Below are 16,566 nucleotides of genomic sequence, written 5' to 3'. Positions count from 1 at the left end.
GGATCAGATTTACTATGATATTCCTTGATCCGTAATTCTGGAAAATCAGTTTTGAGAGCACGAACAATTCCTTGCATGTCTTTTCTAAGGTGACAGATGAGCGATGCGCTTGTTCGTTTCTCAGAAGGCAGTGAAGATATTTGCCTAGCCCAATCCCAGAGTTCGGCTAACACAGTTTCTTTATTAGGAGCCAAGCGGAATGTTTTACCATTCTGAGGCTGGTAAGTATTGTGGATAACTGAGAATGGTTTATCCTTGCGAAGGGGTTTAATCCATTCGATATTTAGATCAGTAAGATCATTATCCATGACGATAATCCGTCTAGCCTCTTGGATTAATTTATATAATCTCTCTATTGATTGTCCCGCCAGACGACTTTGTGCTTGAGCAATTATAGATACTATTTCATCAAGCCATAAGTCATATTGGATTGGGGAGCATTTGCATTTTTTATTACATTTGCATTTATTAACAATACGATGTAAACTCTCTATTTGACATACCACCCTCTTGTGATCGGGTAGATTTATATTACCATCAATATCGAAATATGACCTAAGATTAAGCCTTGTAGTAACAGCATTTGAGTAAGAGTGGCGCGTAGACAGCACTAGTAAATTTACGTCATCAGGAATAACCAAATTTTCAAGAACATATGTTTTTCCTGTTTCCCAAGGCGACCCCACACATATATCGCCTTTATTGGGTAATGATCTTACATATCTTTCCACATATGTTTCTGTCGCTGTAAGGGGGTCAATATACTTGACCCAAGATGGCATTTTTACGAAGGCTTTAAGGAAACCCGAAGCCTTTACCTTGTGGGAGGATTGTGGAGAATTTTTATTTTCTTGCTGAATTTTTTCTGCAATAGATGATTCGCATTCAAAAACTTCCCTAGGTTCATCAGTACCTTGCCGGAAGCATTTTACAATGAATGTTCCATTGCTGGCATATACACGACCGAACCACCGCTGATCCTTGTCATGTATACGTTTACATAGTGGACATTCTAGTAGACCTTTCCGGTTGAAATATACGAAGTTTTTCAAGTCTTTTTCTTCGATAGTCCAATCCCTAAGATAGTTAGAATGTTTTTGCAAAACAAGATTCGCGCATTTTTGCAATACATCCTGACTCACAATTATTCTTAGTGGATTATTATTTTTTTTTTCACTAAGCATCCAAGGTCTTACTTCAAGTCCCAAACTAGGAGGCGGTTGAACCCTAACGTGATCGAGTTCATTCCAGCCATTGTCTAGAGAGAATTGGAGAATGCGCTTCACCTGACCTTTTTTTGCTAATCCGATTAGGCGAAGGTTGAAATTCTGACCAGGCAACCCTCTGTCAATATACTTGCCAAATTTTTCACCGCTTATGGTATATACTAATTCTGTAAACGCTTTGAGTTCATGATGATCAATAAGGAGAGCTGGTGCATATAAAATATGATAACTACATTTGCTAGGATCTGTTGATGTAGTAACTATTAACCCTTTAAGAATATCCTCTCAGCTACAATCAAGAATTCGATACAAAGCTCTTATGAAAGATAGGCAGATTCAAAAGAATACTTCTTGTGCCTTAACACCAGTCACTTCCATATCTTCTTGCGAAGCATCTATGTCAATCACGGCTCTTAAAGGTTTTTGTCCATTAATACATTCGTGAATCCCAGGTAGACCATATACTTCGGAAATGTCATCTGCAACAGAAAACTTTGGGGCTCGATCATCTTGATCGATTTTGATAACCAATTTATCTTCCACTTCATCCCGGTCATAAGCATTATATAAACTAGACCCTTTTTCATTTAAAAAGAGGAACGAATAGATTGGAAGGCAATCCAACGATCCTTTATCATTTGACATATCTCTAGGCGATGATGAGAGAATCCCCTGAATGGCATTTAGCAAATCTTTAGGGGAAAATTTATCATTGAAGTTTTCTTGCCTCAAAGTATATGTCACATTAACCTTTCGTTCTTTTACAGCTTCGGTAGTGCTGGTTGAAACGCAGAGAGCTCTTTCATTATCGGACTCATAATTAGACTCGTAGTTATTATAATCATCTGATCCGCAATCAGAATCATTATTATAGGTATCTGAGTCACTCAAGTATTCACTGGGGCCAGCGCCGTCATAGCGGGCGAGAGTTCCAGTGCGATCAGTTTGGTCGGAAATAGTTGAGGTATATATGCTGACAGTAGGTAAAGATATTATATCACAATATCTTTACGAAATATTTAATTAATTTTTTTGTCCTTCGAAAAAAAGAGACATATAGCAAGCTAGTAGGTAAATCGTAAATAAAAGGGAAATGGATATGTATCTGAAAGTGTAGCTTTCTGCGGAATTATATTATATAAAAATGGCAGAAGGCTACACTTTTCTAGATATGTACTTGGGTATGGAAGGCCTGGTCAGAATCAATATATACCGCCTATACCGGCAATCGAAATTGGCATACTTATACCAGCCATCAAGAAAAAGGCATCTGGATGCATCAAAATGTGTAACCTTCACGTAAAATAGGAATATACCAAAAAGAGATACGAAATTCTCTGGCTGACGGTATTTACTTAATAAACACACCCGCTCTATTGGCGCAAATAAATACATTTTCTCTAGTGTAGTGATCTTATATAAAATATTGGGAAAAGACTACCCTAATACTAGTATATACTCGGGTATGTCATCCAGGGTAGTCTGAAGCGGATATCTTCCTTAATATTATATAAAAATTGGAAGAAGACTACCCTATCACTAGTATATACTGTATCTGGGTATGGCATAAAGGCTACATCTCGATGGTATGCATATCGCACCTCTAACCTCGAACACGAAATTGGTATAATTATACTGGCAACAAATAGGCAAAAGTTTGGTTGCAAAATGGTGCAGGCCGACTATGGTAATATACAGTTTTTTATATTTTGCAATTCGAATTCTCTGACCCGCGGGTCAGCAAAAGTCACATGACTGGCGCAGTAAGGCGCAGTACCGGCCAGCATTATTCCACAATTTCAGTCAAGATCTTTGGGTATAAGAACTCGATATCCAAGCTGGCATTTCATAACACTTCCATGATAGTTCCTCACTAGTTCCATGACAGCTCCACAGAACTTCCAGGACACTATCAAGTCACCATCATAGAGCCAAGCTGGATCTTCAAATCACATGCCCAAAAGATCAGCCGAAATTATGGTATAGTGCCGGCCAAAATTAAACGCAGATTTACATTGATCTACTGCGCCACCTGACACCATATTTTTTTACCACATTTTGGTATCTAGAAAGGCAACCAAATAGGCGCAAAAAAGGTAAGTACTTTAATATAGAATTTGACATTCAATCAGACGCGAAAGGTCAGTATCGACAATATATATCTTAAATTACAAATAGAGTAAAAACAAGAAGAAAAGAGAGATATTTAGGTTAAAGTATGAGTGGTATCTAGATTATAACGTGGTAATAAAATTATACATAGGAGAAAAATACAGATACCAAGAAAGGTATAAAAATATAGCTAGAATGTGAACAGAGATAACACCAAAATAAAAGAGTAGATTAAAGTGTGGTAGCCAGGTTATGTATTCAGATTAAAGCGTGGTAGTCAAGACGTAGTAATTAGATTATAGTATGGTAATTAAGTTATAGTGTGGTATTTAGAGTATAGTGTGATATCTAGATTATAACGTGGCATTCAAACTATAGTACGGTATTTAGACTTATAGTGTGGTACTATAACCTAAATATGTAGTATACCACACTATAATATAATTATATTATAGTGCGGTTAAGGTTGCTTGCCGAAACCTAGGGTTTAGGCAAGATGGCGTTTTGCCGAAAAGCGAAATTCTGCCGAAACTATATTAAAGTTATATTAAAAAACTGGCGAAACTTTGGAGAAAGGCGAAACTGCCGAAACTTATTATAAATGCCGAAACTGCCGAAACTCTGCCGAAACTATAATAAATCTATAGTAAAATTTTGACGAAACTAATCGTAGGATTTTGAAGAGGTTTAGACAAGCAACCTTAAGTGTGGTATCCCACTGATGGTGCAAATGCTTACCCATCTTAGCCTAATAGTCTTGCAGTACCTACATCATCCTTATAAGGCATATTTATACCCACATCTGTTACTATCCATTACTATATCTGTTATAAAACAATATAATAAAAAACAGATAAAACAAGAAAAAAGAGAAGAAAATACAATAAAATCAGAGAAGAATAACAGATATAACAGATGTAACAGATATTTTAAAAATATATGAAAGGCCAGAAAAACTTTATTTTACCCTTCAAATCTGTTGCATTTGTTACAAATACTTTGTATATAATAATACTTCTTTTCGTTCATAGCCTTTCTCTTCATAAACAGTTTCAATTTTCTTTTTATATTTTAGAGTTAAAATCATATTATCTTGATTTGAAATCTGAATCTCTTTCTTTAATTTATCATAATATGACACCCTTAGAGAATTACTACAAATACTACAATTTTTCCAGAATACCAGCACAAATTCTAAAAGGTGAAAAACACTACAACCTATACAAAAAACCCTTAAAGGAAAAATTGACAGAATACCTAAAGGTAATCATATGGAAACTAAATGTAACATATACATCAGGCTAATCTTGTAAAAATGCTAACTGATCCTAAAGGATTTCACTATTTTCTTGTAGTAATAAAGGTCATAGGAAAGTAAGTCGATGCAGAATCTCTGAAGAATAAGACTGCGAATAAAGTCCTAAATGGATTTGTTAAAATCTACAGAAGAAATTATATTAGATCACTAATATATAGGTTGAAAACGAACTCTAGATTAGAATTCACTAATAATCAGATACGTGATTTTTTCTGAATAGCTAGAAGTCATGATGAAGTTCAGAGAACCAGGCAGACATAAACAACAATTATATACTGAATGAGCTATCTAAGTGAATAAGTAATCCAGAAATTTCTTTTTAAATGCATGGCTGTATAGGAGTTAAAGACTAGAATGACATCTGTAAAATGATCAGAAGATTTCTGTAATGTAGTTAGTAAAGTTGGTAGAGAAATCCTCCAAACATTCTGATAAAATCATCCAAAATTACAAGGAAAATTGATCTCCTATCTGAGAGAATACATGTTAAAGTCAAGTTAGATGAACCCATTTCTGTACTTGGTAATAAACTTCACAGAAAATTCTATACAGGTGATATAAAATAGGATTTTAATATTTATGTCATCAAAAAATAATACTCTTGTCCAAACAACTTTCTACATATTTCTTTAATGGATCACATGGGCGACTAGGTATATCCAAATATGCGTACATCTAAAAAGAACTGCAGGTTGTCCTAGAGAATAAACTTATAACTAGGTAATAGTTTACTTATAACTACAGTTAAACCTTGATATAGTGAACCTTTGATATAGTGAATTTTCCAGACAACTATAATAAATTTCTCCTTGTTATAACGAATTAACCAATCAAATCTCTTAAAATCTTCACTATAACTTTATAGCGAAGTTGAGGTCTAAACCCTAGGGTTCATTATAACAAGGGTTGACTATAGATAACATTATAACGCAACTGGATAATACTTTTATAAGAGTGTTATCCAGTAATAATCATTCTTTTCTTTTTTTAAATTTTGGGTAAACTTCTATTTTTTAAAAAAAGTAAAACCAAAATTTATAAGTACAAATCTTAGTTTATTTATTTTTTTTTTTAGTATTATTATAAACAGTTACTAATAATTGTTCTTTTTTTTAAAAAATTTTAGATGGACTTTTAATCTTCAAAAAAAGTGAAATCAAAATTTGTAAATATGAATCTTAAATTATTTTTTATTTTTTATTAATATTATTATAAATAGTTATTAATAACTATTCTAATAGAAAAAACCAAGATTTATAAGTAAATACAAATTATACATGCTATCCAAATTATTTTAGACTGTCATAATTATAAGTAAAATTCCAAATTCAATTACGATGTAACCAGCAGGAATTAAGCATAAATTAATGAAAACAAAAGTTATAGATAAAGCAGAAATTAAGAAACTGGAAAAGATAGAATTAAGAAATTAGACAGTAATGCAGATTACTTCAAATCATAAATATAAACTAATTCTAGAATATGATACAAGGATATAATAAAAAAACAAGGATATGATACACAGACAATAACCATTACTCCTATTACATGAGGTATATGATGTTATTTATTACATCATAGTTTTAAAAAAGGACATTTGTGTAATTTATTTTTATTATAAATAGAGGATGAGATTATTTTAATAAATTTGATCATGAGTTACAATTTGAAGTTATATTTTATTTTTGTTATTCACATGTTTTTATTACTAATCTTATTTAATTTATCATAATACTAACTTTTATTTTATGAAATGTAAACTGATGTGGCAACTCTTATGAAGAAGTTTCAATAATATCCTAAATTATAATTATGACATTCCAAATAATTTAAGTAACATGTATAATATGAATCTTGATTTATTTTTTTTTCTTTTTTAAAAAAAAATATTATAAATAGTTACTAATAATCATTCTTTTCTTTTTTATAAATTTAAATGGACTTCTGACAAATAGAAGAACCAAGATTTGTAAGTATGAATTTTGGTTTATTTTATTATTATTTTATTATTATAAATGATTATTATCTTTTCTTTTTTATATATTCAGTATTTCAGATAGACATCTAAAAAATGAAAAAAACTAAAGATTTGTAAGTAGAATCTCAATTTTTTTTTTATTTTTTTAATATTATAAATGGCTACTAACTATTCTTTTCTTTTTTTATAATTTCAGATAGATTTTTAAAAGATTAAGATTCATAAGATATATAAATATATGAATTATAATTAGAGTTCCGAATAGGTTGACCAAATTCAGGTAACCTGACAGGTTGACCTGAATTTATCAGGTCAGGTTTAGCAATTGCAATTCAGCATCAGTTCAGGTTGTAACATCAATATAACCTAAATGACCTGTTGACCTGAAACTATGATTTTATATAGTATAAGTAATGGTATTATAATTCACTTTTTATATTGATTTTATATAATAAAAGTGAGTTGCGATGCTAGGATTCACTTTTTTATATTGATTTTATACAATAAAAGTGAGTTGCGATATTAGGATTCATTTTTTTATATTGATTTTATATAATAAAAGTGAGTTGCGATATTGGGATTCACTTTTTTATATTGATTTTATATATAAAAAGTGAATTGCGGTATCGGGATTCACTTTTTTATACTGATTTTATATATAAAAAGTGAATTGCGGTATCGGAATTCACTTTTTTATACTGATTTTATATATAAAAAGTGAATTGCGGTATCGGAATTCACTTTTTTATACTGATTTTATATATAAAAAGTGAATTGCGGTATCGGAATTCACTTTTTTATACTGATTTTATATATAAAAAGTGAATTGCGGTATCGGAATTCACTTTTTTATACTGATTTTATATATAAAAAGTGAATTGCGGTATCGGAATTCACTTTTTTATATTGATTTTATATAAAAAAAAGTTAGTTGCGGTATTGCGATTCACCTTTTTGTACGATTTTAATAAAAAAGTGAATCGCACCCTGCGTTACAAATTTATATATATTTGTATGTTTATCATTTGCCATTTTAAGGGGGGTGCGGTGTATAAACTAAAGATCAACATAAACAATTTACAAAAAAGGAAGGATGCGTTGTAACGCAGGGTGCGGTAAATAAATTCACTCTTTTTTTGATATATTAATAAAAATCCTGAAAATTTTCAGGTTTCAGTTCAGGTCAGGTCAAACAGATAACCTGATATAACCTGACCTGACCTGACCCATTCGGAACTCTAATTATAATTATGATTGTAGAATTGTAGATTAGCAATATTTATTTATAATTTAAATAAATGTTAATAATAATAATAATATAATTACAAAGTTTTTGAGCATTTTATAAATACAATACATTTAATAAATTTGATAATAAAAATTGAAATAAAGGAACACCTAGACTTAATATTTTTTTGTAGGTGCTTGTAATTGGTGTTTATTAAGATGTTTTCATAAAGTACTAACACTTGTTGTTATTTTATATCTATATGAACATTTTTACAGATATTATAGCCTAGTGCGTATGATGAATTTTTATTAAAGTATAACCATATGGTACTTCTTAACGTATTTAATATGTCCAAATTACTAAATTCTGAACAAATTTGCTCCTTAAAACCTTCCCACTCTTCAGTGTCATATTCTTCTAGATTTTCTTGGTCAGGATTAAATTCTTCGTCGCTTAACATTCTTTCAGAATGTCTATTCCAAAAAGAGAATATTATTTTTAGATCATCAGTATTTATTTATAAGTAATTCAGTTATCGGCTATTACATAAGGAAAGTAAATTCTTTTTTTAGGTTAATCTAAAGATATTAGCCGTAATTCAAAAAAGTGTCGTAATACAAAATTTTTATATGCCGTAATTAATTAAGGCTATAAAAATCTTATAGCCGTAATTCAAAATTTTTTAAAAAATAATTAAAGCTAACATCTTTAGGTTAATCATCACATTGTTTATATTATAAATATATACTGTATTATCAATTTTTACTTTTTTGTGAATTATGATCCAGAATTTTGTTATAGTTAAAATTCAATCTTCATGATAAAATCAATTTTTCACAGATAATTTCGTTTATATTTTTATTAGATATTTTTATATAATTTTTGTACTGTTTGTACGTATACTTTTCGTCAAAATGACAAAATACTAATTAAATTTATTTTGACAGACGTAATGTATTTTGACAGACGTAATTAATTCATAGTAATTTTATAATAAATAGTGAATTAGTCCGTTCGCCGAAATATGACGTAATTAATTAGCGGAGAAGTATATTTGTACGTATGATAGAATTAATTTCATAAATTAAGTTCAAATACTCAAATGTTTTTATAAATTATTTAAAATTATTTATTTAGAGTTATATTTATTAATAACGAATACATATAAAAATATATAGCAAAAATATAATAAAGTATGTATCAGATCAACGTAAATATATTAATGATTATGTAATCAAATAAATTATAAGATTTACATTACTACATATTGTTCGATTTTATGTAATTCTGGTATGATACAAAATAATGTAATAATAACCTTATATCCCAGAATTTATTGAATTATTTACATTTTTAGTGAATGGATCATTGGATTTGTAAAAGGCTCATTTTTATGGAATTTTTACAGAAATAACGAATAAAATTTTTTATAGGATAACTATAATAAATTTATAGAGAAAAGCGAAACCTGACAAAACTTATTATAAATGCCAAAACTGCCGAAACCTTACCAAAACTATAATAAAACTATAGTAAAATCTTAGATAAACTAATCGTAGAATTTTGGAAAGGTTTAGGTAGGCAACCTTAGGCACATGTATTACACAGGTCGAAATGCTAAAAATCGGCAAAAAAAATGGCACGAAAAGCAGTGGCTATTCTTAGCTATTCTTGGCTGTTTTTGGCTATTTGCAAATTAACCTTTACTATTTGTAAATAGTTTATATAAATTTGCGAATAGTTTATGCAATTCTAGCCTTTTTTTTGCCTGTTTTTGGTCATTTGACGTGTGTTAACAAATTGAACTAAACTAAACTGAATGGTTCAGATCAGAAGGTTCAGTTCTAGAGAATCGAACCAGTTCTCAGGTCCGGTTTGGTTCTTGGTTCTAAACTGGGTTCGAACTGCTCTTCTCAGGAACTTTTCCATCCCTACCTATATTTAATCTAGTCAAAATTAAATTAAATTGTCCTATTTGACTAGTGATACTCTATTACTAATATATACTCAAGTATAATATAACATCTAAAGTATTCTTTTTAGAAATACAGTTGATCTTTTATATAATCACCTCCTATATAATTACATCATATAAAATTCTCCTTTATAAGTACACTATATTTTAGACCAATGTACTAATAAATATATTAAAAAAACTTTTTTTATAATCATAACATATGACTTTTTTTGTAATTATATCCTTTTTTTCAGTTTTAAAGGGCGTAACTATAAAAAGAGTTAACTATATATAATATAAAAATGAAAGAAGAATATTCTATCACTAATATATATTTGAATATAATATAATATTTAGAATATCCTTTTTTGAAAATATATAATAAAGAAGAATATCCTATTATTGGTATATATTTGGATATAATATAATATCTAAAGTATTCTTCTACATAATCTATGATATAAAATATTAATAAAAAAATATTCTATTATTAGTATATATTCAGTATAATATAAAAGTTGAGTTAAATAAATTATGTAAAATGATAACTATCTCTAACTTTACCTAGTAAATAAATGAATGATTATCTAAATATATATAGTCTTTTTTAGAATTTTTATATAAAAAATTGGAAGAAAACTACACTTTTATAAATATATATTCAGATATAGTATAAAGATTAAATCAGATATTTCTTAAATATTAATTATACTTAACTTTAATGTATTTTCTAGTAATCAAATGGGCTGGCTATAGTAATATATAATGTATCTCCAATACTTTAACTAATTAATTACCAAATTAAGCTTCAAATATTTCTTGAATAAATCAGAAAAGTAACAAAAAAGTAGTTTAAAAGTAAAAAAATTTTTTTGAAAATATACTTAAAAGTTAGAACTGAAAATACAATATAATTTTAGTTAATTTTAACTAGCCCTATTTTATAATTTTTGCCTCAAAATAAAAAGAATATAAAAGTAATTTAGAACTGGCAAATCTATAACAGTTCTATAATAGTATTATAGTATATCATATTAAATAAATACTTAAATAACCATTATGCTTATTTGAATACTTAAATATACTTGAGTTATTCAAATAACTGTTACATATAGAATTCTGAATGAATCAGATCAGATCAGGTTAATTGATAAATCTGACCTGAAATTTTTTTTTAGGTTAGATTAAGTCAGGTTGTAGTTTAATCTGACTTGAACTGAAACCTGAAAATTTTCAGGATTTTTATTAAAATATCAAAAAAAAATGGTGCAAAACATTTTTTTTTAAATATTGCAACTTACTTTTTATATTAAAATTATATAAAAAGGTGAATTGCAATACTATAATATATAAAATCAATATAAAAAAATAAATTTCAATACTGCAATTTACTTTTATTATATATAATTAATATAAAAAAGTGAATTCTGTTATCGTAATTCACTTTCACTGGTCAGAATAGTCCATTTCGTCCAAATTTCAAATTGACGAATGTTGGACGAAAGTTGATCTAATTTTGGCCGATCATTGCCAAAAAAATCATCAAAATTATTATGGACGATTTGCACAGTTCGCCTGCCACTTGGCAATCACAAATCGGCAAAAATTCATTAAAAAATTGGAAATAAACTATTCGTCAACCTTTTACTAAACATTCATCCAAATTTCAAATTGCCAAATGTTAGACGAAATTAAGTCTAATTTTGTCTAATTGTTAATGATTTTTATGTATTTAGCTTATTTTTAATTTTGTAATAACAATCAATTAATTATATTTTATTATTTTGCTTTATTAATAAAATTACACATTAAAAATTATCATATTAAATAACTAATATCTACAGTATCTGTCTATTTACACCTACCATCTACTATCCACCATCTACCATTCACCATTCACCATTCACCATTCACCATCCATTGTCAACCATCGTCAACCACCATCAACTATCGCCCACATCTCGTCTACTACCCATCATCCACTATCCAACAACTTACTCAGCAATCTGACAAAAATCCGAAAGAGAAACCTACAACAAAAAAATAAAGAAACGGTTAGTAAACCGTTATTATTTCAATAAAAAAAATTAAGTTTTGAAATATATTTCGAAACTTACCCAACCAAAAATCCGAAGTGAAAACCTACAAAAAAAAAGAAGAAACAATTAGTTAAAGTTTCTTCAATAAAAAAAAAAATATGCTTCAAAATATGAAACTTATCCGATCCATTCAATATAAGTTTGAAGTGGAAACCTACAAAAAAAAAAGAAAGAAATGATTAGTTTTTTATTAAAAAAGTTTCAAAAAAAAAGTGAAATTTTGAAACTCACCCATCTAAAGTCCAAGGATATCACAACCGACACCTACAAAGTAAAAAAATAAATAAATAAAATTAAAATTTTTTTTTTTAAGTTTCGAAAAGAAACAAAGCTTCAAAACTCACCCGTATATCCAATACCCAAGAACAAAAGGCCGAAACCTACAAAAAAAATAAAAAAAAAATTTTTAAAAAATAATTCTTTTAAAAAAAAAGTTGCGAAGTTTTTACTTCAAAACTCACCCGTACATCCAAAGCCCAAGAACCGAAAGCCGAAACCTACAAAATAAAAAGTAAAATTATTATTCTTTTTAAAGAGTTTCGATTCTTTTACTTCAAAACTCACCTAAATATCCAAACGCCCAAGAACCGAAAGAAATCTACAAAAAAAAAAATTAAGTTAAAAAAAATATTTTTCTTTTAGAATAAGTTTCGAAGATTTTACTCTGAAACTTACCCGTATATTCAACACCCAAGAACCGAAGGCCGAACCTACAAAATGGAAGAAAAAAAATTAAAATAATTTTTCTCAAAAAAAGTTTTGAAGTTTTACTTCAAAACTTACCCATATATCCAACGAATAAAGAACCGAAAGCCGAAACCTACAAAATAAAAGAAAAAAATATGGTGCCGGAAGTCTATACTAGACAATAAAATTGTAACACTTGAAAAACTTTCAACAAAAAAAAAAATAAGATTTTTACAAAAATAAACTGGTAACTTTATTCTCCATGATGAATACTATTAAACTACCGGCCGGATTTCCAAAAAAATATCTACATAAAAAGTTATAAGCATTTAAAATCGGATGATTTTCATATTATTGGCCGAAATTTGAAACAATAATATCACGTGAATGCGATTTTATTGGCCAAAATTTTTCATAATTCGAGCTAAAGTTATGATAATTTTAGTGCCGGCCTGAACTATATTCACGAGAGAAATGAGTGATCATGAGAAATTTTTTGATTTTCACATGTAAGTGAGAAACTTTTATTCAAATAGCCAATAATCATTCTTTTAAAATGCCACGCAAAACCAAAAGGCAACTACAGGTTAGCCAGATATCTAGAAAAAGAGGTCGTTACATATCAAAAGATCAAGCAGAAACTGAGATAGAGGCTGTTGAAGAAAGGAAAGAGAGTGAAATTGGCAGAAATTGGATAGAGGGTGAGAATATTAACGATTGGACAAATGAAGAGTTTGAAAAGGTAGGAAAAAGACTTATTACCGAAGTTCTTTGTTGGCAAGAAAATGCTACAAGTTGTATTAGAGCAGCATATAATGGAACTTCGAGAGCTACAGTCTGGAGAAACAAAAAAAAAAAGAAGAATTGGCACTTGATGCAAAGGGAATGAGGACGCTTGATACATTATTTACAAGTATTGAAGCATCAACTAGTATGCCTTCACCACAATCATTGCAGCCACAATTTCCACCTCCATTTCCATTTTCATTTTCTGAAACACAAAATCGTTCTTTAATTACTGAAGAGCTTACAAGAAATCTACAAATACGCCTAAAAGAAATAAATCAACAATGCTCAATAACGAAATCAGCAAAAACAAATAAAAATGTTTTTACCTATGATTATTTACGTCGTCTAAGTATACGTAGGTATATACAATTATTATTAGATGGTCGGGGTAAAATGGATGCCAGTAATCAAATTGCACAAACCATGTGGGATAAAGGTGATTATATTGCAAGATGTATTCGAAAATGTGGAGCCCACTTTATACAGACAGGAGAGCTTCTTATCTATCATCAAGGAAAACATACAAAATTGGAAAGTTTGCTAAATGATGAAAACTTTAAGGAAGAATGCCTAACATGGTTGCGACAACAAAAACCAGAATCACGTACCCCTGAAACCTGAAAATGTATATTGAAGGAACAATATTTCCTAAATTAACGGGTCATATTAAAAAAGACACAATTTCTGAGAAAACTTGCCGAAATTACATGCATTTGTGGGGATATAAGTATGATGAAAGAAGGAAGGGAGTTTATTATGATAGGCATGAGCGACCGGACGTAGTGCTATACAGAAAGGAATAGTTGAAGAGGATGTTTGAATATCAAAAGTTTATGAAAGAATTTGATGGCGATATGATGGATATTGTTTCAGAACCCCAGTTTAAGCCAGGAGAAAAAGAACTAGTCCAAGTGACACATGATGAATGTCACTTTTATGCAAATGATGGGCAACGAAGAATCTGGATGAGAGAAGACGAAGATATCCTACGCTCAAAACACCAGAGACGTTCCATCATGATTTCAGCCTTCCTTTGTCTATGTCACGGGTTACTACGATTATCCAATGAACAGTTACAGGAAAATCCACACATAAAAAATAAAGAGGCTTTTGTTATTCGTTCTGTACAAACAGATGGATATTGGAAATCAGAGCATATGTTAGATCAGGTAAAATTAAATATGGTTGGAAATCTCAGAAACAAAGAAAAAAAAAACAAACCCTAATTAAGGATTTTTCATTTGCAAAAATAGCTCGTGCATCAAGCTATTCCGATATTTGAGATACTGCACCCTGGTTGTGTTGGAGTTTTCTGTTTTGATCAATCTACAAATCACAATGCAATGGCAGCTGATGCACTAATTGCGACAAGAATGAACTTGAGTCCCGGAGGAGCACAACCTAAAATGCGTGATGGATGGTATATTGATAAAAATGGAGAGAAGCAGACACAATTAATGGTATTTCCAGGTAATCATAAACTAAAAGGAAAACCAAAGGGTATCAAGCAAGTACTTACAGAACGTAACCTTTGGCCAGAGAAAAGTATTCGTTTGATGTGTGAGCAGTGTTTGGGAAAACAAGATGATAATGTTGATCTGGAAAGACTAGACTGTTGTGCACGAAGAATAATGTCACTGCAACCAGATTTTTGTGAACAACGGTCAATATTGAAAGAGGCATTAATTAAAGCAGGACATATTTTTGAGCGTTACCCAAAATTCCATTGTGAATGCAACTTTATAGAACGGTACTGGAGTTTTGCAAAACGGGAAACAAGGCAGATATGCAATTATAATTTCAATGATTTATTGATACAGGTTCCGGAAGTTCTCATAAGTGTTCCTGTAACAACTATCCGCAAGTTTGCACGCAAATCATGGAGATACATGGATGCATACAATAAAGGATTGGAAAGTAGGACTGCCGAGTGGGCTGTTAATAAATATAAATCACATCGTCGTTTACCTGAAAATATTGAAAGAATAATGGATCAGTTAGATAATACATAAGTACATATTAATAATAAAGACATTAATTAATGCATACTTTACATACTTAACTGCTTTTATGGTTGACTGGTATGACTTCTATAGCAGTATTAACTGCTTTCATGTTGCTGAAAAGTGTCATTTTCCTCGTTATTTACAGTGAAATTAAAATTAAAATGAAAATGCGTAACGTTTTTGCGTGTGAAAATCTAATCGAAATTTCAAATCTCGGATTTTATTGGTCGATTTCGAGTCACGTGATTCAGGGTTCAGTTCTCAGAAAATTGAAACAAAATCACATGATTGTCGAGTATAGACTTCCGGCACCATAAAAAAAAATTTAAAAAAAATAATTTATTTTAAAGAGTTTCGATTCCTTCACTTCGAAACTCACCTGTATATCCAAAGCCCTACGAACTGAAAGCCGAAACCTACAAAATAAGAAAAAAAAAGAAAAAAAATCAAAAAAGATATAATAAAAATAAAAAACCAAGATTCGTATTTGTACTTACGAATCTTGGTTCATCTATTCGTCGGAAATCCACCCGACCTATAAAAAAAAGAGAGGAACGGTTATTAGTAACTGTTCGTAATATTAAAATAAAAAAAAAACAAAACCAAGATTCGTATATACTTACGAATCTTGGTTTTTTCTGTACCTACAAAAAAAAAGAAACGATTAGTAAATCGTTCTTTAAAAAAAGATAGTTTCAAAGAGATTCTTCGAAACTTACCTTTGGGATTCGGTATCCACGCCGGAACTGATATTCCTACAATAATATAAAAAAAAAACGTTGGAAATTAACGTTTTTTTTATTAAAGTTTTGAAAATCTCAAAACTTATCTTGAAATTCAGTATTCACACTGGAACCGAATTCCTATAAAAAATATTAAAAAAAAAACGTTTTTTTTTATTAAAAATGTTTTTAAAGTTTTGAAACATTTTGTTTCGAAACTTACCTGGAATATCGACGTCGCTGAATTCCTATATAAAAAAACAAAAAATAAAAAACGTTTTTTTATTATTAAAGAAATTTTGAAACATTTCGAAATTTACCTGGAATATCGGCGTCCACGTTGGAGCCGAATTCCTAAATAAAAATGATAAAAAAAAACATTTTTTTTATTAAAAACGTTTTATTAAAGAAGTTTCAAAACTTAGTTTCGAAACTTTACCT

At 29.4% G+C, this 16,566-nt stretch overlaps 3 protein-coding genes across 3 annotated transcripts; all 3 read left to right on the top strand.

The window, feature by feature from the left end:
- Positions 1–13,164: 13,164 nt before the first annotated feature.
- Positions 13,165–13,497, top strand: OCT59_003089 (uncharacterized protein; the record flags this gene model as incomplete). The annotated part of the gene is made up of 1 exon (XM_066145391.1): positions 13,165–13,497. One exon carries the CDS (start codon positions 13,165–13,167, stop codon positions 13,495–13,497), a length of 333 nt encoding a protein of 110 aa, XP_065996117.1.
- A 44-nt stretch (positions 13,498–13,541) lies between these two features.
- On the top strand, positions 13,542–14,018 carry OCT59_003088 (uncharacterized protein; the record flags this gene model as incomplete). Its single annotated transcript, XM_066145390.1, has 1 exon — positions 13,542–14,018. The coding sequence occupies one exon, from the start codon at positions 13,542–13,544 to the stop codon at positions 14,016–14,018; it is 477 nt and encodes a 158-aa protein (XP_065996116.1).
- Positions 14,019–14,209: 191 nt separating this feature from the next.
- OCT59_003087 (uncharacterized protein) lies at positions 14,210–15,409 on the top strand (the record flags this gene model as incomplete). Its single annotated transcript, XM_066145389.1, has 2 exons — positions 14,210–14,566; positions 14,651–15,409. 2 exons carry the CDS (start codon positions 14,210–14,212, stop codon positions 15,407–15,409), a joined length of 1,116 nt encoding a protein of 371 aa, XP_065996115.1.
- Between the last annotated feature and the right edge of the window lie 1,157 nt (positions 15,410–16,566).

Source organism: Rhizophagus irregularis, chromosome 11, assembly GCF_026210795.1.
Source record: "Rhizophagus irregularis chromosome 11, complete sequence".
Taxonomy (NCBI): Eukaryota; Fungi; Glomeromycota; class Glomeromycetes; order Glomerales; family Glomeraceae; genus Rhizophagus; species Rhizophagus irregularis.
This window is presented reverse-complemented; position numbering and strand designations above follow the sequence as displayed.